Source organism: Copadichromis virginalis, linkage group LG11 (assembly GCF_057382275.1).
Source record: "Copadichromis virginalis isolate Kocher_CV1m ecotype Utaka linkage group LG11, C_Virginalis_male_GT1.1, whole genome shotgun sequence".
NCBI classification, from domain to species: domain Eukaryota; kingdom Metazoa; phylum Chordata; class Actinopteri; order Cichliformes; family Cichlidae; genus Copadichromis; species Copadichromis virginalis.
Window position 1 is genome coordinate 27,268,837 of NC_140628.1, and position 22,554 is coordinate 27,291,390.

General features: G+C 36.6%; 2 protein-coding genes across 2 annotated transcripts in view; one reads left to right on the top strand and one right to left on the bottom strand.

The window, feature by feature from the left end:
• Positions 1-354: 354 nt before the first annotated feature.
• LOC146698893 (hemicentin-1-like) lies at positions 355-9,489 on the top strand. Its single transcript, XM_085471762.1, has 15 exons — positions 355-406; positions 623-919; positions 1,596-1,877; positions 1,982-2,245; positions 2,465-2,737; positions 2,865-3,116; positions 3,235-3,510; positions 3,625-3,876; positions 4,010-4,294; positions 4,626-4,901; positions 5,478-5,753; positions 7,085-7,336; positions 7,504-7,788; positions 7,911-8,150; positions 8,535-9,489. The coding sequence occupies exons 1-15, from the start codon at positions 355-357 to the stop codon at positions 8,621-8,623; spliced, it is 3,651 nt and encodes a 1,216-aa protein (XP_085327888.1). The 3' UTR covers positions 8,624-9,489.
• LOC146698894 (uncharacterized) overlaps positions 9,061-22,554 on the bottom strand; it is a 37,248-nt gene continuing 23,754 nt past the window's right edge. Inside the window, exons 3-5 of the mRNA XM_085471769.1 lie at positions 9,741-9,818; positions 9,558-9,611; positions 9,061-9,339 (exon numbers count right to left, since the gene is read on the bottom strand). Coding sequence (XP_085327895.1) covers positions 9,251-9,339; positions 9,558-9,611; positions 9,741-9,818 — 221 coding nt within the window. The 3' untranslated portion in view covers positions 9,061-9,250. The remainder of the gene's footprint in view (positions 9,340-9,557; positions 9,612-9,740; positions 9,819-22,554) is intronic.

Here is a 22,554-nt window from a genome sequence, read left to right on the forward strand (position 1 = left end):
ATGAGAATACTAAAATGACGTTCAGAGACCAAGATTCCACAGATTTGGTTTGCATTCTAGGTACAGAGTCACGTGTTAAAATTATAAACGCTCTCCACATGTTTCCTTGGTTGGAAAAAGTTGCAGAACAACAGTATACAGTAAATGGACACTCATAGGTGTGCACCTGTAAAGCATCAATATAAAAGGGTAAAACAAGGTGTGGTCATGACTTTGAGGTGGTATGATGATGGTGAAGGCAGGGGAAGGCATTTGCATCAAGAACACAGAGAGCTGCAGTGTTACAGAGTAAATATTAGCTGATTTGAAGGCAGGTAGCAGAGAATATCACAGGATTTTATTCATCAAAGCTTAATGGAGTCTCCAGTGGTGTTCATCCTATTCTTGGCTGCAGTAACTTTCACAGGTAAAACTGAATGATAAGTGAAGTTCAATGAGTTTTATTGCCTATTACAATAACTACAGGGTCAGAGAATTAGACAATTTATAGATCCTAATATCAATTAAAATTCTTTAAATATACTACTTTGACATATATCAGTACTTTTGTAACTACTTCTGTCCCAGTGTGTGGATGACAACTACGTGGCGACTGAATATTTTACTTGCTTTCTCTTTCTAGATGTGACATGCAGTCAGACATTATATGCCTCTGAGAACCCCGTCGCAGTGGGAAACAATGTTACCCTTAGCAGCAATTACACTGTCAGCTCAGGCGGATGGCTATTCAACACCCGCCAAATTGTGATAATACTAAATGGGGGTTTTGCTATTTCCAAAACTTGGCGTGACAGAGTATCTTTTAACCAAAGTACTTCATCACTGACCATACACTCAGTAAAATTGGAAGACTCTGGAAACTACGCAGTACAGGATCTAATCAATGAAATTTCTTCTCAGTTAACACTTTCAGTTGAAGGTAAGCGCTCTCTCATTTTTCTTGTTTAGTCACCAGCACAGATTTCAAGAAGATTTCACTTCCTACATTATACTTCTTGCACGATTTCTGTATCATTGTCATTATTATTATTATTATTATTATTATTGTTGTTGTTGTTGTTGTTGTTATAATTAATTAACTTTGTTATGATTTATGAAAAGAGGCATTGTCAGAGTCTCTTGGTTCCATTATGTTAAGGAGAAAAACAACTCACACTATCACATTGTAGACATATCTATCTAGAAAAAAAGGGAAAACAATTACACTATAAATTTAAATAACACTATCAAAAATATGTTGATCTTGATTTTCAACAATTGTTACAACAAAGGTTTTACATCAAACTGATAAAAGTCAGGGTAAATACCAACTCAGAACACGACATCACACCAAGTCATTGTTTAACAAAAATTTTAAGAGGTAAATGCAAATTAAAGTATATCCTTGATGAACCAAAGAATTGGACTGACAAATCAACAGACCAATACTGTCACCCAAGGAGGCCATTTTGTATAAGACTGTTTTGTTTTTATTTGTTTTTATCTTGAACCTGACTTTATTTCAACATATGGGTCACATTTTCATATATATTTGGTGGAGGACACATTTGCTTAAATAAAACATGACAAATGCCTTGCTGTTTTATTCTCCGCAGAGTCTGTTTCAAATGTGACCGTTCAGACAAGCACAACCAACCTGGTGGAGTTCAATGACACAGCAGTACTTATGTGCAGTGTGTCCAAAGGTACATCCCTGTCTTATCAGTGGTTCAATGGGAGCTCAATGATCACGGCCAATGAAAAAGTTCAACTCAGCAGTGGAAACACCATTCTCACTATCATGAACGTGACCCGCTATGATCAAGGACTATACAAGTGTAATGTGTCTAATAATGTCAGTAATGACATCAGCGCCCCTGTGAATCTGACTATCAGCTGTGAGTTCTAACCAAAAGACACCAATACATGCATACAATCTATAAAACAATCTGCTGTCCCAACAATAACCTCTAAAACAATTTATGCCCTGTTCTGTCACCAGACGGCCCAAGTAACACGGAGATGACAGTCATGCCCCTTATGAGTATATACAAAGGCGGATCTAATATCACACTGTCATGCTCAGCGGTGTCCAGTCCTCCAGCAATGTTCCAGTGGATGGTTAATGGAGTGTACCTAAACAAAATTGAACCAAAGCTTGAACTAGAGAAAGTTAACGAGAGCATGTCAGGAAATTACACATGCCTAATTCACAATAATGTCACGTTCAGATACAGCAGCCAAACAGCAACGATCCAGATTGTGGGTAAGTTTGGTTTGGTATCTGTTTAAAAATTTATTTTGTTTTATTTTTTACTTTGCTGCTTAGATCTGCTGAGCTGGTAGACCATTAAGACCAAAGAGAAAGAGTTGTGATTTGTGCCTTTTCCTTTGTACAGTGCAGAGGAATTATCTAGTTGAACATGCCATATTTTTTCAGGTCAAATATTTGAGTGAATTTAAATTACTTACTAAACTCCAACAGATCCTGTGACAGCAGTCGTGGTGAATCTTGCCAAACCAGCAATATTTGGTGAGACATTCTCTTTGAGCTGTGAAGTGATGGGACCTGTTGACATCATTCATTGGTGGAAAAACGATCAACTTATTTCTGCTGACAATAAAACAACGTTTGGCACGGGCAACAGGACACTGACTATTAGTTCAACCCAGCATTCAGATGGTGGAGATTATCAGTGTGAGGCTTTTAATTCTGTAAGCAACCAAACCAGCGACCCCTTCACAGTCACAGTTTACTGTAAGTATTTGTATCATTATTAACATAACGATTATCACTGTGATGTCAGTTCTGTATTATCTGAATGTTTGTAGTCACATAAGCATTTTTCAGTGAAAGTAATTTGTGGTGTTCTTTATGTGTTTAGATGGACCAGAGAAAGCAAATGTCATGGGACCAAATTTGGCAAAGGCAGGAGACTACGTCACATTCACCTGCAATGCAACATCTAATCCTCCCAGCATCTATGAATGGTACCACGAAAATGTTCTGGTCTCCAACAAGTTAGAGTATGTCACACCGTCTCTGACAACCAGCATGAGTGGAAAGTACCTCTGTGTGGCCTTCAACAGCATCAGTGGCAAAAACAGCACTGCAGACATAATGCTTACTGTTATCGGTAAGACTTACGTGACCATTTTTTTTGGTGTACACAAAATAACTTTTCATTCATAAAAAGGAGACAGGTGCCTCGAGGGAGAACTAAAGAGCTATTTTGTGATTTGCTTTGTTTGCAGAGCCGCTGCAAAACATAATAGTAGAAGCACCAATGATGCCTGCCAAAGAAGGTTACTCCTATAATTTAACATGCAACACAAATGTACCTGCTGATTACATTTACTGGATGAAGAATGGGGAGCCACTGGATGAAAACAACAGAATAGTTTTCTACAATGATAACAAAACACTTCACATCAGAATGGTGGGGCGCTATGATAATGCCAATTATGAGTGTATGGCTATTAATGCCGTTTCAGAGAACATGAGCACTCCTTACATGCTCTTTGTCAACTGTGAGTATAATATTTAGAGATTTTATGCAGTTGAGTGTCATGTTTAAATGAACAATTTTTAAGTTTTACATTTATAGTTGTTTAGATATTCATCTATCTCCTCTTCTGTTACAGATGGACCAGAAACACCTTCTGTTTATGGGCCAGCTTTTGCTGAAACAGGACATCAAGCTGTCTTCAGCTGTTCTGCCGAGTCAGTGCCTCCCAGTACGTTCTGCTGGTGGTTCAATGGATCCATCGTGGCCAATACATCAGACTACACAACTGATGTGTTGTCTTTAGGCATGAGCGGAGAGTACAAATGCATGGCCATTAATAATGTGACAGGAAAGAACAGCACAAACTCCACGACACTCACCGTGATTGGTATGAAAACTTTAGGATTCAGAGGAATTAGATGAAACATTTTTAACATATGACTCTGGCTGCTATTGTGTTCCAAGAATAAAGAACACTAAAGACATCTTACCCTCTCAACTCTCATGTTCTGTGTCTACAGAGGCCATAGAGTCAGTGATGATCAAAAGCACGACAATTCCAATCAACACTAAGAACTTTACTCTCACCTGTGATGTTACTGGGCCCTATGACACAATCTACTGGATGAAAGATAACGTGATGCTCAACATGGACCCCTCTAATGACTCACATATCTCCTATAACATTGAAAACAACATGCTGAACTTCATCCCAGTGACAACGTACAATGAAGGGATATATCAGTGTGTTGCTACCAATAAGGCTGGCCAGCGAAAAAGCCCCCAGTACAGACTACTGGTGAATTGTGAGCATGACAGAAAGCAATGAAATGTGTTTTTTCTATTTTTCTGAAAACTAGTTTTATTTAATTTTGTACTCATTTTCAAATGCTAGACACAAATTGTTTTAATATCTACATCCCCGAGAAAATGTTTGCTGTAAGGAAGATCCAAATGAAGAGTCATGATATGTTTTTTAGCAGTATTTAGACATTTTGGGGATTTAAATACTTAACAAAACAGCCAACATGTTTTTGGGTTGATGCAAAAAGTGTATTTAATTTATTTTCCTTCTTAGAAAGAGGAATGGCAGCTAAATAGAGAAATTAAGTGTTATGTGGTTTGCTTTGTTTGCAGATCCAATCCAAAATGTAAAACTAAATGCACCAGTGACCTTTGTCAAAGAAGGTTACGCCTATAATTTAACATGCAATGTAACTGGACCTGCTGACTACATTTACTGGATGAAGAATGGGCAGAGACTGCATGAAGACAACAGGACTTTTTTCCACAAGGATAACGAGACAGTTGAGATTAATCCAGTAAAGCGATATGACACTGGAAACTACTACTGTTTGGCTATTAATGCTGCTGGAAACATGCCCAGCGCTATTTACATGCTCGTTGTCATCTGTGAGTTTGATATTTTAAAGATTTACGCAACTGAGTGATATGATTTTAACATTTCAAGATAATTGTTGCAAGTCAATTATCTGGAGTTCAGATCATTTCAGTTATGTGAAATACCAAAAGTTCAGGCACAGAAAAATTAATTACAAATACATAAAACATATCAATATCGTATGAAACTTTACAGAAGGCAGTAAATAAAAGACAATGCACAGATGTTAAATTATACTTGCATATCTATGTGCATGTGTGTTGTGTGTTTGTCTCATTTCTTCATGCTTTGCGGGTTTTGGAAAAAAAAGAAAGTGTTCCATAGCGTGCCAGTGTGTGATTTATCAATGTTATGTCTATAACCAGAGGGCATCAGGGACAATAGGCTGTTGTGTGGCTGCCGTGGGCCATTTAAAACTCACCGAGATGCGCTAAAGTGCGGTTAACATACCAGTTTTGGAGTATTTGAAGGCTCATACTAAAGGTTAAATGTGGGCACTGTTGGACCTTTTTAACAACAGCTTTGATGTAAGTTACCTTTGTCATGTCTTTCTGACCAAATGACTGTTGCGTTTGTTTTGTTTGCAGATCAAATAGAAAATGTGGAAGTAAAAGCACCAATGATGCCGGCCATAGAAGGTTATTCATATAACTTAACATGCAATGTAACTGGACCTGCTGAATACATTTACTGGATGAAGAATGGGGAGATACTGCATGATGAAAACAGAACTGTTTTCTACATGGAAAATAAGACGCTCCACCTCAGTATGGTGGAGCGCTATGATAATGGAAACTACTGCTGTATGGCTATTAATGCTTTTGGAAACAAGGCCAGCCCTACTTATAACCTCATTGTCAATTGTGAGTATATTAGAATGTATAGAATGTATGCTACTAAATGGTTCAATGTCAATGGTGCATCACCTTAAATTAGGTAAATCAATTGTATTTCGGTTCTTCAGTTGGGGTGGCTGTAGCTCAGGTGGCAGAGCCACTAATCAGCCACTAATCAGAAGGTCGGTGGTTTGATCCCAGGCTGCCTCCTGGCTGCATGACAAATATCCTTGGGCAAGATACTAACCCCATGTTTGCCTACTGGTGGTGGTCAGAGGGTGTCCGGCAGCCTCGCCTCTGTCAGTGCGCCCCAGGGCAGCTGTGGCTACAATGTAGCTTGCCATTGCCAGTGTTTGAATGGGTGAATGACTGAATGTAGTGTAAAGCGCTTTGGGGTCCTTGGGGACTGAGTAAAGCACTATACAAATGCAGGCCATTTACCATTCTAAAACATGGATTCTACAAAAAGGGTCATAATGTTCATAATGTGCAGACTTGCTTCTCATATGCCTAACCACGATTGCCTGATTGATCACTTTTACAAAAAGTGCACCTCAATTTGTATTAGCTTCACATTAATTATAGATTAGTAATTTACTTAATGCAGCAATTTTACAAAGTCAGCTTTCATTGAGAAAGCACTGGTGTTGCATGCTCTGGTGTGGATAGCAATCACACTACATGCTGAACCGTACCCACACAGCTGTGAAAAACATGATGACTTGACACACAGGTGACCAATTTCATGATAAAACTATCAAAGAGTATTTTAGTGTTGCAACTACAATGTCTCTTAAGACACAGGAGTCAACACAATAAATATACAATGAACTGCACAGCTGACCAGAACCTATCCAAATTTGGATAATACTTTACCCAGCTCAAAAGACAAATTTGCATGCTATATAGTCAGGTGGGCTACTCTTTTGCATTAAAGGTAGGACTATGAAATTGCTTCATAATGTTAAATTGCTCGGTGGTAGCTCATACTAACTCAAAGTGTTATCTTTGCCTTATAATACTTATTACTTACTAAATTACTTACTTATTACTTACTTACTAAGTATTATACTTACTTATAATACTCCAGTGTTGCTTGTTGCTCAAAAGTTTAGACAATAAATTTCCTCAGGAGCGGCACAGATATTCAAAACGTCTGTAAGAACATTCATCAGGGACAGGTGTGTCAGTCTCTTTTGCATCATGCTGATCCATCACCACATTTTTAACCGCAAGTTGAAGAAGGATACTTGCACGAGTCCAACATGGGCACAATTTAAAGAACTTTGTAGTTAACAAAAAAGTTAACACTCTAGATTCTTACTGTTAGAGTCACCTATCCTCTTTTGCTGTTACAGATGGTCCAGAAAAGCCCATTATTTATGGGCCAGCTTTTGCTGAAACAGGACGTCAAGCCGTCTTCAGCTGTTCTGCCATGTCAGAGCCACTCAGCCAATTCTGCTGGTGGTTCAATGGATCAATTGTGTCCAACACGTCAGTGTATGCAACTAGCCTCTTGTCTTTCAACATGAGTGGAGAATACACATGTATGGCCATTAATAATGTGACAGGAAAGAACAGCACAAACTCCACTACGCTCACAGTTGTTGGTATGAACACTTTAAGATTTTTGGGAAATTTGTTGCACATGTGGCTCTGAAACTGATCAAATACAAATTCTTATTGTGTTCTTAAAGTCTAAATATTTCATGGGGATGTACTCCAGTCAAGATGTCATGCTCTTTTGTGTTTAACACCTTGTAATTTGTGTCTACAGAGGCCATAGAGTCAGTGATGATCAAAAACAAGACAATTCCAATCGACACTAAAAACTTTACTCTCACCTGTGAGGTTATTGGGCCCTATGACACGATCTACTGGATGAAAGACAACATGAAGCTTAACACTAATCCCTCTAATAACTCATATGCGTCCTATAATACTGAAAACAACATGCTGCATTTCACCCCAGTGACACTGGACAGTGAAGGGACATATCAGTGTGTTGCTACCAATAAGGCTGGTGATCATGTGAGCCCCCAGTACAGACTGTTGGTGAACTGTGAGTGTTTATTGAGAACTAGTTCTGAGTAATCTGCCCAATATTCTTTTGAATTGTGTGCCAAGGAAACACTATTCATAATTTTGCAGTACATTATTCAAACGAAATCTTTCTTTTTCCAGATGGCCCAGTCAGACTGACCATTTCCCGTGCAAGTATGTTCATGCACGTGTCCCTGATATGCCAGGCTGATTCTCGACCAGCGTGTGACTTCTCCTGGTTCTTCAACAATCTGTCAACACCTCTACAGAACACATCTACTATTGTATTCCCTGCAACCAGCCAGAATTTTGGGAATTACATATGCAAGGCATGGAACCCCGTGACTGATATCACAATGTACCAAAATCTTACCGTCACAGGTGAATAAACCACACATCTTATCTCTACTCATTTTTCTTTAACAAGTTCTTTAGTGTTGTTGAGCAACGGGTATTTTACTATAACCTATGACCTCATAAGAAAATTACGGAATAACGTGACATACTTCTATTTTTCTTTTGCCTGGGTGGCAGCTCTACGCTTCCGTAGAAAAATAGAGGTGAAATGTACAAAAGATTTTGAGACGTTAATGCCAAACGACGTCTTTGTAGTGTGGAGCATTTAAAGAAACTATGATGATCGCACCCATCTTTTAAAATTGGCCACAGGCAGTGTTATAAATTTGCAAATATGCTTTAAGCGTTTTTCTTTTTCAGTCCTAACCTCAAACGTGTCTCTTTGCTTGTCATATTTTCCACCCCCAGCTCACGCCCCTGCCATCCACTTCCCATACCAAGGCAGCCTGATGATGATGGTTCTGTTTGCCTTTTCTGCACCTGTGTTGTTCAACTGAGTTCTCCACACTCTTAAGTCTTCTGAGAATGAAAGGCTTCTTTCTCGCTCCCTGTTTTTTGACAACAATCTTCCTGCACAATGATTAAGAAAACATAGCGCAGTCCATAATCCTAATGTTAGACATACACATTATTTAATTAGTGCAATGCCTATTTTTTATGTTCAATATTATATCTATTAACAGTAAAATGTAGTTTCGCTAGTTTTAATACTGTCATTGTAATCACTCCCCTGGAGCTAGTTCAGTGAATAGTTTCATAAAAGGAAAGCAGGGAAAGTGTACTCCTTACAAATTATAATCACTGTGAGCATTTAACCATGTTAATAATATATATACGTAGATGTTTTATTATACCTTGATTCACCTTATTTGATTGATTGATTACTTTTTTAAAAAATGAATAAAAAAAGACAACATAATATATTTTTTGGAGATTTTATTAAGTGGGATATTTAAAATAATAATGGTCCCATTCAGAAAGTTATAGTGAGTTCAAATTCCAGTGATAAAGTTTCTTTTACACTGCATTTGTAAAAAGTATCATGTGTATGCATAGAAAATATGATTGGCAATGAGTCTTACAAAAGCATGCATGTGTAAGAATAGAGGGCTTCTTTATATTGCTCATATGGGCACGGAGGGGTTGAAGGATTTATTAATCCTTTGGCATATCTTCATGTTCTTGAACTTTTCCTTCTTGCAGTGTTTTTTCCCTTGTGGTTTGAATGAATCCAGAAAGATAAAGCAATTGGACACAAAAAAGAAAATTAATGAAAAAATGAAATGAAAAAAAAATGTGTAACTTCTATCTGTAATCACTCTTCAAAGCCATGATAATAAAGAGAATACAATAATTGATTTTATCACTGATTTTTCTCATCATTTTATTCCTTCCCTATTCCAAAAATCTTAGAAGTTATAGGCAACTTACACTTTCCAGTATTCAAGCAGTGGCAGGCTTTGTTCATCACACCCATTTCCTTCCCTGAGTGACATATAATAAAAGAAGAAGAATGGGTTAGAAATACTGTATTTTTCTAAGAGAGAGGATGTACTTACATAAAAGCGATACATGTAAATATCTATACATTCTTTGGTAAAATTCTCATGTCACCTTTACAGGTGCAAGGTCTTTTGTCCTGTCTTTGGATGACTGGACGTGCAGTTGTAAGTAGTTCTTCAACAGCAGATCCTGTAGCACAGTTTATTGTAGAAATAACTTTAAAAGATTTATAATAACAATTTTAACTAGAAAGTGCATTTTCTGAAGAAACTGCAGTGTGAATGCTTGAATCTGAATGTATGCACTGAAATGAATTAATTGCTGAATTTTGAGTTAAAAATATTGAATGAGATTAAAAAAAAACCAAAAAAAAACCCGAATTTAACCTGAAAACAAAAGTGCTGAACTGCTAAAAGCTGAAGGTTACACAGAAGAAGGAGTTGGGAAAAAAACTGAAAATGTTTTAAATGTAAATTAGAAAACCCTAAGAAATGAGAAAAGAACATTTAGAGTCAGAAAACATCTGAATGAATATTAAAAGGTCATATTCTTTGAATCACTGAATGACTCAAATGTGATCCCTCCACTTTGATCCACACAGTTTAAAAAGTTTAAATGCCTGAGCTTTGAAATATACGGTGTTGGAAAGAGAACAATAATGGCGACAATTTGAGGGTAAAATGATGGCTGTAACACTGTGGACACAGCAGCAGTTGAAAGAGAAGTGTTTAAGATGAATCTTGGTACAGTGGCAGGCAGAGCTCGTTAAGCAGGCAGGTGTGAGACTGGTTGCTATAGTGACTGCACCCAAGGGCTCCATACACACGTACACAGACATGCGCCTCACTTTTGCTGCTTAAAATGAACAGAAAAGTCAGGCCGAAACAAATCGCTCCCAAATGAAAAGTAAAAGTCGTATTGACAAAATTCTTTCACCGTGAGCGACAGCAATGTCTAGTCTACCTAATTCTCAGTTTTCATGCCTGTGGAGCTTATTATATGGACGTGGTGACAGTGGAAAGACACCATGCTCTTCTGATTTTCAAACGAACCTTCTGAGCCATTTTAACATTAGAGTCTATGGAAGAGTTGGAGGGAGGAGGCTGTGCATTGGTGACATTTATGAAAGAACCATAACACCTAGGACAATAGTAAACACATTGGATGAAAGAGGACAGCGATGGCTACGTTTTGAGGGTAAAATGGCGGCTGTAGAGCAAACGCTGTGGACACAGCAGCAGTTTTAAAAAAGATTTTAAGATTAATTTTTTTGCTCCTCTCACTCTAGCAGTTGAGCTCTCTCACTCTAGCCCCAACATTCCGTCCCATACACACCTATTATAAACTCTGAAACGGGTGAAAAAACATCATGAAACTTAAACTGGAACTGAAGAAAAAGTATAATAGATATTGAAAAGATAAATACAAGTTGAATAGTTGAATGTCTTGTCTTCGTTTTAAAGTTGGAATGGTGGCTCTATGTCAATGTATGTGGAAGTAGATACAGTTTAAAGAGGAGGAATTTGAATGAGAATTTGAAGGGTCTCCCCATTGAAATACATTATAAATTTTTGTTGAATAAAGTTGAATAAAATAAAAAATATAAATGTTAAAAATGAGAAAAATAGAAGCAGTGTTGTCCAAAAGAATAGGAATCTAACGGTGTTTGAATGGTTTTTCTAAGTTGAACGGTTTTGAAGGAGATAGATTACAAAAAACGTACGGAATACAGAATAATAACTAGAAAGTGCATTTTCTGAAGAAACTGCAGTGTGAATGCTTGAATCTGAATGTATGCACTGAAATGAATTAATTGCTGAATTTTGAGTTAAAAATATTGAATGAGATTAAAAAAAAACAAAAAAAAAAAACGAATTTAACCTGAAAACAAAGGTGCTGAACTGCTAAAAGCTGAAGGTTACACAGAAGAAGGAGTTGGAAAAAAACTGAAAATGTTTTAAATGTAAATTAGAAAACCCTACGAAATGAGAAAAGAACATTTAGAGTCAGAAAACATCTGAATGAATATTAAAAGGTCATATTCTTTGAATCACTGAATGACTCAAATGTGAGCCCTCCACTTTGATCCACACAGTTTAAAAAGTTTAAATGCCTGAGCTTTGAAAGATACGGTGTTGGAAAGAGAACAATAATGGCGACAATTTGAGGGTAAAATGATGGCTGTAACACTGTGGACACAGCAGCAGTTGAAAGAGAAGTGCTTAAGATGAATCTTGGTACAGTGGCAGGCAGAGCTCGTTAAGCAGGCAGGTGTGAGCCTGGTTGCTATAGTGACCGCACCCAATGGCTCCATACACACGTACACAGACATGCGCCTCACTTTTGCTGCTTAAAATGAACAGAAAAGTCAGGCCGAAACAAATCGTTCCCAAATGAAAAGTAAAAGTCGTATTGACAAAATTCTTTCACCGTGAGTGACAGCAATGTCTAGTCTACCTAATTCTCAGTTTTCATGCCTGTGGAGTTTATTATATGGACGTGGTGACAGTGGAAAGACACCATGCTCTTCTGATTTTCAAACGAACCTTCTGAGCCATTTTAACATTAGAGTCTATGGAAGAGTTGGAGGGAGGAGGCTGTGCATTGGTGACATTTACGAAAGAACCATAACACCTAGGACAATAGTAAACACATTGGATGAAAGAGGACAGCGATGGCTACGTTTTGAGGGTAAAATCATACCTGTAGAGCAAACGCTGCGGACACAGCAGCAGTTTTAAAAAAGATTTTAAGATTAATTTTTTTGCTCCTCTCACTCTAGCAGTTGAGCTGCCTCACTCTAGCCCCAACATTCCGTCCCATACACACCCATTATAAACTCTGAAACGGGTGAAAAAACATCATGAAACTTAAACTGGAACTGAAGAAAAAGTATAATAGATATTGAAAAGATAAATACAAGTTGAATAGTTGAATGTCTTGTCTTCGTTTTAAAGTTTGAATGGTGGCTCTATGTCAATGTATGTGGAAGTAGTAAGAGTTTAAAAATGAGTAAGTTGAATGAGGATTTGAAGGGTCTCCCCATTGAAATACATGGGAAATTTTTGTTGAATAAAGTTGAATAAAATTAAAAATATAAATGTTAAAAATATGAAAAATAGAAGCAGTGTTGTCCAAAAGAATAGGAATCTAACGGTGTTTGAATGGTTTTTCTAAGTTGAACGGTTTTGAAGGAGTAGGCTTACAAAAAACGTACGGAATACAGAATAAAATATAATAATAATAAAGATTAGAATAACAATACTGTGAATGCTTTTCAAGCATTCACACTAACTAGAAAGTGCATTTTCTGAAGAAACTGCAGTGTGAATGCTTGAATCTGAATGTATGCACTGAAATGAATTAATTACTGAATTTAAGTTAAAAATCTTGAATGAGATTAAAAAAAAAACCCGAATTTAACCTGAAAACAAAAGTGCTGAACTGCTAAAAGCTGAAGGTTACACAGAAGAAGAAGTTGGAAAAAAGCTGAAAATGTTTTAATTGTAAATTAGAAAACCCTAAGAAATGAGAAAAGAACATTTAGAGTCAGAAAACATCTGAAAGAATATTAAAAAGTCATATTCTTTGAATCACTGAATGACTAAAATGTGATCCCTCCACTTGGACCCACACAGTTTAAAAAGTTTACATCTCTGAGCTTTGAAAGACAAGATGTTGGAAAAAGAACAACGATGGCGACGTTTTGAGGGTAAAATGATGGCTGTAACACTGTGGACACAGCAGCAGTTGAAAGAGAAGTGTTTAAGATGAATCTTGGCAGAGTGGCAGGCAGAGCTCGTTAAGCAGGCAGGTGTGAGCCTAGTTGCTATAGTGACCGCACCCAATGGCTCCATACACACGCACACAGACATGCACCTCACTTTTGCTGCTTAAAATGAACAGAAAAGTCAGGCCGAAACAAATCGCTCCCAAATGAAAAGTAAAAGTCGTATTGACAAAATTCTTTCACCGTGAGCGACAGCAATGTCTAGTCTACCTAATTCTCAGTTTTCATGCCTGTGGAGCTTATTATATGGACGTGGTGACAGTGTAAAAACACCATGCTCTTCTGATTTTCAAACGAACCTTCTGAGCCATTTTAACATTAGAGTCTATGGAAGAGTTGGAGGGAGGAGGCTGTGCATTGGTGACATTTATGAAAGAACCATAACACCTAGGACAATAGTAAACACATTGGATGAAAGAGGACAGCGATGGCTACATTTTGAGGGTAAAATCATACCTGTAGAGCAAACGCTGCAGACACAGCAGCAGTTTTAAAAAAGATTTTAAGATAATTTTTTTTGCTCCTCTCACTCTAGCAGTTGAGCTGCCTCACTCTAGCCCCAACATTCCGTCCCATACACACCCATTATAAACTCTGAAACGGGTGAAAAAACATCATGAAACTTAAACTGGAACTGAAGAAAAAGTATAATAGATATTGAAAAGATAAATACAAGTTGAATAGTTGAATGTCTTGTCTTCGTTTTAAAGTTTGAATGGTGGCTCTATGTCAATGTATGTGGAAGTAGTAAGAGTTTAAAAATGAGTAAGTTGAATGAGAATTTGAAGGGTCTCCCCATTGAAATACATGGGAAATTTTTGTTGAATAAAGTTGAATAAAATTAAAAATATAAATGTTAAAAATGAGAAAAATAGAAGCAGTCATGTCCAAAAGAATAGGAATCTAATGGTGTTTGAATGGTTTTTCTAAGTTGAACGGTTTTGAAGGAGTAGGAGTACAAAAAACGTACGGAATAGATAAAATAGAATAACTAGAAAGTGCATTTTCTGAAGAAACTGCAGTGTGAATGCTTGAATCTGAATGTATGCACTGAAATGAATTAATTACTGAATTTAAGTTAAAAATCTTGAATGAGATAAAAAAAAAACCCGAATTTAACCTGAAAACAAAAGTGCTGAACTGCTAAAAGCTGAAGGTTACACAGAAGAAGAAGTTGGAAAAAAGCTGAAAATGTTTTAATTGTAAATTAGAAAAACCTAAGAAATGAGAAAAGAACATTTAGAGTCAGAAAACATCTGAAAGAATATTAAAAGGTCATATTCTTTGAATCACTGAATGACTAAAATGTGATCCCTCCACTTGGACCCACACAGTTTAAAAAGTTTACATCTCTGAGCTTTGAAAGACAAGATGTTGGAAAAAGAACAACGATGGCGACGTTTTGAGGGTAAAATGATGGCTGTAACACTGTGGACACAGCAGCAGTTGAAAGAGAAGTGCTTAAGATGAATCTTGGTACAGTGGCAGGCAGAGCTCGTTAAGCAGGCAGGTGTGAGCCTGGTTGCTATAGTGACCGCACCCAATGGCTCCATACACACGTACACAGACATGCGCCTCACTTTTGCTGCTTAAAATGAACAGAAAAGTCAGGCCGAAACAAATCGCTCCCAAATGAAAAGTATAGGTCGTATTGACGAAATTCTTTCACCGTGAGCGGCAGCAATGTCCAGTCTACCTAATTCTCAGTTTTCATGCCTGTGGAGTTTATTATATGGACGTGGTGACAGTGTAAAAACACCATGCTCTTCTGATTTTCAAACGAACCTTCTGAGCCGTTTTAACATTAGAGTCTATGGAAGAGTTGGAGGGAGGAGGCTGTGCATTGGTGACATTTATGAAAGAACCATAACACCTAGTACAATAGTAAACACATTGGATGAAAGAGGACAGCGATGGCTACGTTTTGAGGGTAAAATCATACCTGTAGAGCAAACGCTGTGGACACAGCAGCAGTTTTAAAAAAGATTTTAAGATTAATTTTTTTGCTCCTCTCACTCTAGCAGTTGAGCTGTCTCACTCTAGCGGCAACATTCCGTCCCATACACACCCATTATAAACTCTGAAACGGGTGAAAAAACATCATGAAACTTAAACTGGAACTGAAGAAAAAGTATAATAGATATTGAAAAGATAAATACAAGTTGAATAGTTGAATGTCTTGTCTTCGTTTTAAAGTTTGAATGGTGGCTCTATGTCAACGTATGTGGAAGTAGTAGGAGTTTAAAAATGAGTAAATTGAATGAGAATTTGAAGGGTCTCCCCATTGAAATACATGGGAAATTTTTGTTGAATAAAGTTGAATAAAATTAAAAATATAAATGTTAAAAATGAGAAAAATAGAAGCAGTCATGTCCAAAAGAATAGGAATCTAATGGTGTTTGAATGGTTTTTCTAAGTTGAACGGTTTTGAAGGAGTAGGAGTACAAAAAACGTACGGAATAGATAAAATAGAATAATAAAGATTAGAAGAACAATACTGTGAATGCTTTTCAAGCATTCACACTAACTAGAAAGTGCATTTTCTGAAGAAACTGCAGTGTGAATGCTTGAATCTGAATGTATGCACTGAAATGAATTAATTGCTGAATTTTGAGTTAAAAATATTGAATGAAATAAAAAAAAATCAAAAAATCATATTTAACCTGAAAACAAAGGTGCTGAACTGCTAAAAGCTGAAGGTTACACAGAAGAAGAAGTTGGAAAAAAGCTGAAAATGCTTTAAATGTAAATTAGAAAACCCTAAGAAATGAGAAAAGAACATTTAGAGTCAGAAAACATCTGAATGAATATTAAAAGGTCATATTCTTTGAATCACTGAATGAAGAAAATGTGATCCCTCCACTTTGATCCACACAGTTTAAAAAGTTTAAATGCCTGAGCTTTGAAAGACACGTTGTTGGAAAGAGAACAATAATGGGGACAATTTGAGGGTAAAATGATGGCTGTAACACTGTGGACACAGCAGCAGTTGAAAGAGAAGTGCTTAAGATGAATCTTGGTACAGTGGCAGGCAGAGCTCGTTAAGCAGGCAGGTGTGAGCCTGGTTGCTATAGTGACCGCACCCAATGGCTCCATACACACGTACACAGACATGCGCCTCACTTTTGCTGCTTAAAATGAACAGAAAAGTCAGGCCCAAACAAATCGTTCCCAAATTAAAAGTAAAAGTCGTATTGACAAAATTCTTTCACCGTGAGCGACAGCAGCTTCTAGTCTACTGAATTCTCAGTTTTCATGCCTGTGGAGTTTATTATATGGACGTGGTGACAGTGGAAAGACACCATGCTCTTCTGATTTTCAAACCAACCTTCTGAGCGATTTTAACATTAGAGTCTATGGAAGAGTTGGAGGGAGGAGGCTGTGCATTGGTGACATTTATGAAAGAACCATAACACCTAGTACAATAGTAAACACATTGGATGAAAGAGGACAGCGATGGCTACGTTTTGAGGGTAAAATCATACCTGTAGAGCAAACGCTGCGGACACAGCAGCAGTTTTAAAAAAGATTTTAAGATTAATTTTTTTGCTCCTCTCACTCTAGCAGTTGAGCTGCCTCACTCTAGCCCCAACATTCCGTCCCATACACACCCATTATAAACTCTGAAACGGGTGAAAAAACATCATGAAACTTAAACTGGAACTGAAGAAAAAGTATAATAGATATTGAAAAGATAAATACAAGTTGAATAGTTGAATGTCTTGTCTTCGTTTTAAAGTTTGAATGGTGGCTCTATGTCAATGTATGTGGAAGTAGTAAGAGTTTAAAAATGAGTAAGTTGAATGAGGATTTGAAGGGTCTCCCCATTGAAATACATTATAAATTTTTGTTGAATAAAGTTGAATAAAATTAAAAATATAAATGTTAAAAATATGAAAAATAGAAGCAGTGTTGTCCAAAAGAATAGGAATCTAACGGTGTTTGAATGGTTTTTCTAAGTTGAACGGTTTTGAAGGAGTAGGATTACAAAAAACGTACGGAAAAATAAAATATAATAATAATAACTAGAAAGTGCATTTTCTGAAGAAACTGCAGTGTGAATGCTTGAATCTGAATGTATGGACTGAAATGAATTAATTGCTGAATTTTGAGTTAAAAATTTTGAATGAGATAAAAAAAAAAAAAAACAACCTGAATTTAACCTGAAAACAACAGTGCTGAACTGCTAAAAGCTGAAGGTTACACAGAAGAAGAAGTTGGAAAAAAGCTGAAAATGTTTTAATTGTAAATTAGAAAAACCTAAGAAATGAGAAAAGAACATTTAGAGTCAGAAAACATCTGAAAGAATATTAAAAGGTCATATTCTTTGAATCACTGAATGACTAAAATGTGATCCCTCCACTTGGACCCACACAGTTTAAAAAGTTTACATCTCTGAGCTTTGAAAGACAAGATGTTGGAAAAAGAACAACGATGGCGACGTTTTGAGGGTAAAATGATGGCTGTAACACTGTGGACACAGCAGCAGTTGAAAGAGAAGTGTTTAAGATGAATCTTGGTACAGTGGCAGGCAGAGCTCGTTAAGCAGGCAGGTGTGAGCCTGGTTGCTATAGTGACCGCACCCAATGGCTCCATACACACGCACACAGACATGCACCTCACTTTTGCTGCTTAAAATGAACAGAAAAGTCAGGCCGAAACAAATCGTTCCCAAATGAAAAGTAAAAGTCGTATTGACAAAATTCTTTCACCGTGAGCGACAGCAATGTCTAGTCTACCAAATTCTCAGTTTTCATGCCTGTGGAGTTTATTATATGGACGTGGTGACAGTGTAAAGACACCATGCTCTTCTGATTTTCAAACGAACCTTCTGAGCCATTTTAACATTAGAGTCTATGGAACAGTTGGAGGGAGGAGGCTGTGCATTGGTGACATTTATGAAAGAACCATAACACCTAGGACAATAGTAAACACATTGGATGAAAGAGGACAGCGATGGCTACGTTTTGAGGGTAAAATCATACCTGTAGAGCAAACGCTGCGGACACAGCAGCAGTTTTAAAAAAGATTTTAAGATTAATTTTTTTGCTCCTCTCACTCTAGCAGTTGAGCTGTCTCACTCTAGCCCCAACATTCCGTCCCATACACACCCATTATAAACTCTGAAACGGGTGAAAAAACATCATGAAACTTAAACTGGAACTGAAGAAAAAGTATAATAGATATTGAAAAGATAAATACAAGTTGAATAGTTGAATGTCTTGTCTTCGTTTTAAAGTTTGAATGGTGGCTCTATGTCAATGTATGTGGAAGTAGATACAGTTTAAAGAGGAGGAATTTGAATGAGAATTTGAAGGGTCTCCCCATTGAAATACATTATAAATTTTTGTTAAATAAAGTTGAATAAAATAAAAAATATAAATGTTAAAAATGAGAAAAATAGAAGCAGTGTTGTCCAAAAGAATAGGAATCTAACGGTGTTTGAATGGTTTTTCTAAGTTGAACGGTTTTGAAGGAGATAGATTACAAAAAACGTACGGAATCCATAATAATAAAATACTAGAAAGTGCATTTTCTGAAGAAACTGCAGTGTGAATGCTTGAATCTGAATGTATGCACTGAAATGAATTAATTGCTGAATTTTGAGTTAAAAATATTGAATGAGATTTAAAAAAACAAACAAAAAAAACCCGAATTTAACCTGAAAACAAAGGTGCTGAACTGCTAAAAGCTGAAGGTTACACAGAAGAAGGAGTTGGAAAAAAACTGAAAATGTTTTAATTGTAAATTAGAAAAACCTAAGAAATGAGAAAAGAACATTTAGAGTCAGAAAACATCTGAATGAATATTAAAAGGTCATATTCTTTGAATCACTGAATGACTAAAATGTGATCCCTCCACTTGGACCCACACAGTTTAAAAAGTTTACATCTCTGAGCTTTGAAAGACAAGATGTTGGAAAAAGAACAACGATGGCGACGTTTTGAGGGTAAAATGATGGCTTTAACACTGTGGACACAGCAGCAGTTGAAAGAGAAGTGTTTAAGATTAATTTTGGCAGAGTGAGAGAGAGAGCTCGTTAAGCAGGCAGGTGTGAGCCTGGTTGCTATAGTGACCGCACCCAATGGCTCCATACACACGTACACAGACATGCGCCTCACTTTTGCTGCTTAAAATGAACAGAAAAGTCAGGCCGAAACAAATCGCTCCCAAATGAAAAGTAAAAGTCGTATTGACAAAATTCTTTCACCGTGAGCGACAGCAATGTCTAGTCTACCTAATTCTCAGTTTTCATGCCTGTGGAGCTTATTATATGGACGTGGTGACAGTGGAAAGACACCATGCTCTTCTGATTTTCAAACGAACCTTCTGAGCCATTTTAACATTAGAGTCTATGGAAGAGTTGGAGGGAGGAGGCTGTGCATTGGTGACATTTATGAAAGAACCATAACACCTAATACAATAGTAAACACATTGGATGAAAGAGGACAGCCATGGCTACGTTTTGAGGGTAAAATCATACCTGTAGAGCAAACGCTGCGGACACAGCAGCAGTTTTAAAAAAGATTTTAAGATTAATTTTTTTGCTCCTCTCACTCTAGCAGTTGAGCTGCCTCACTCTAGCCCCAACATTCCGTCCCATACACACCCATTATAAACTCTGAAACGGGTGAAAAAACATCATGAAACTTAAACTGGAACTGAAGAAAAAGTATAATAGATATTGAAAAGATAAATACAAGTTGAATAGTTGAATGTCTTGTCTTCGTTTTAAAGTTTGAATGGTGGCTCTATGTCAATGTATGTGGAAGTAGTAAGAGTTTAAAAATGAGTAAGTTGAATGAGGATTTGAAGGGTCTCCCCATTGAAATACATTATAAATTTTTGTTGAATAAAGTTGAATAAAATTAAAAATATAAATGTTAAAAATATGAAAAATAGAAGCAGTGTTGTCCAAAAGAATAGGAATCTAACGGTGTTTGAATGGTTTTTCTAAGTTGAACGGTTTTGAAGTTATAGGATTACAAAAAACGTACGGAATAGATAAAATATAATAATAATAATAATAATAAAGATTAGAATAACAATACTGTGAATGCTTTTCAAGCATTCACACTAATAACTAGAAAGTGCATTTTCTGAAGAAACTGCAGTGTGAATGCTTGAATCTGAATGTATGCATTGAAATGAATTAATTGCTGAATTTTGAGTTAAAAATATTGAATGAGATAAAAAAAAAACAAAAAAAAACGAATTTAACCTGAAAACAAAGGTGCTGAACTGCTAAAAGCTGAAGGTTACACAGAAGAAGAAGTTGGAAAAAACTGAAAATGTTTTAAATGTAAATTAGAAAACCCTAAGAAATGAGAAAAGAACATTTAGAGTCAGAAAACATCTGAAAGAATATTAAAAGGTCATATTCTTTGAATCACTGAATGACTAAAATGTGATCCCTCCACTTGGATCCACACAGTTTAAAAAGTTTACATCTCTGAGCTTTGAAAGACAAGATGTTGGAAAGAGAACAACGATGGCGACGTTTTGAGGGTAAAATGATGGCTGTAACACTGTGGACACAGCAGCAGTTGAAAGAGAAGTGCTTAAGATGAATCTTGGCAGAGTGAGAGAGAGAGCTCGTTAAGCAGGCAGGTGTGAGCCTGGTTGCTATAGTGACTGCACCCAATGGCTCCATACACACGTACACAGACATGCGCCTCACTTTTGCTGCTTAAAATGAACAGAAAAGTCAGGCCGAAACAAATCGCTCCCAAATGAAAAGTATAGGTCGTATTGACGAAATTCTTTCACCGTGAGCGGCAGCAATGTCCAGTCTACCTAATTCTCAGTTTTCATGCCTGTGGAGTTTATTATATGGACGTGGTGATAGTGTAAAGACACCATGCTCTTCTGATTTTCAAACGAACCTTCTGAGCCATTTTAACATTAGAGTCTATGGAAGAGTTGGAGGGAGGAGGCTGTGCATTGGTGACATTTACGAAAGAACCATAACACCTAGGACAATAGTAAACACATTGGATGAAAGAGGACAGCGATGGCTACGTTTTGAGGGTAAAATCATACCTGTAGAGCAAACGCTGCGGACACAGCAGCAGTTTTAAAAAAGATTTTAAGATTAATTTTTTTGCTCCTCTCACTCTAGCAGTTGAGCTGCCTCACTCTAGCCCCAACATTCCGTCCCATACACACCCATTATAAACTCTGAAACGGGTGAAAAAACATCATGAAACTTAAACTGGAACTGAAGAAAAAGTATAATAGATATTGAAAAGATAAATACAAGTTGAATAGTTGAATGTCTTGTCTTCGTTTTAAAGTTTGAATGGTGGCTCTATGTGAACGTATGTTGAAGTAGTAAGAGTTTAAAAATGAGTAAGTTGAATGAGAATTTGAAGGGTCTCCCCATTGAAATACATGGGAAATTTTTGTTGAATAAAGTTGAATAAAATTAAAAATATAAATGTTAAAAATGAGAAAAATAGAAGCAGTGTTGTCCAAAAGAATAGGAATCTAACGGTGTTTGAATGGTTTTTCTAAGTTGAACGGTTTTGAAGGAGTAGGCTTTCAAAAAACGTACGGAATAGATAATAATAAAATAGAATAATAATAAAGATTCGAATAACAATACTGTGAATGCTTTTCAAGCATTCACACTAACTAGAAAGTGCATTTTCTGAAGAAACTGCAGTGTGAATGCTTGAATCTGAATGTATGCACTGAAATGAATTAATTGCTGAATTTTGAGTTAAAAATATTGAATGAGATTAAAAAAAAACAAAAAAAAAAAACGAATTTAACCTGAAAACAAAGGTGCTGAACTGCTAAAAGCTGAACGTTACACAGAAGAAGAAGTTGGAAAAAAACTGAAAATGTTTTAAATGTAAATTAGAAAACCCTAAGAAATGAGAAAAGAACATTTAGAGTCAGAAAACATCTGAATGAATATTAAAAGGTCATATTCTTTGAATCACTGAATGACTAAAATCTGATCCCTCTGCTTGGATCCACACAGTTTAAAAAATGTAAAAGTCTGAGCTTTGAAAAACAGTGTTGGAAAGAGAACAACGATGGCTACGTTTTGAGGGTAAAATGATGGCTTTAACACTGTGGACACAGCAGCAGTTGAAAGAGAAGTGTTTAAGATAAATCTTGGCA

What these genes read in the sequence shown, in the direction of transcription:
- LOC146698893 (XM_085471762.1), top strand. Translation starts at nt 355, where the DNA reads ATGGAGTCTCCAGTGGTGTTCATCCTATTCTTGGCTGCAGTAACTTTC. An exon ending in TTACATGCTCTTTGTCAACT is followed by an intron (nt 3,511 to 3,624) that starts GTGAGTATAATA and finishes CTTCTGTTACAG; the next exon opens with ATGGACCAGAAACACCTTCT. An exon ending in TTATAACCTCATTGTCAATT is followed by an intron (nt 5,754 to 7,084) that starts GTGAGTATATTA and finishes TTGCTGTTACAG; the next exon opens with ATGGTCCAGAAAAGCCCATT.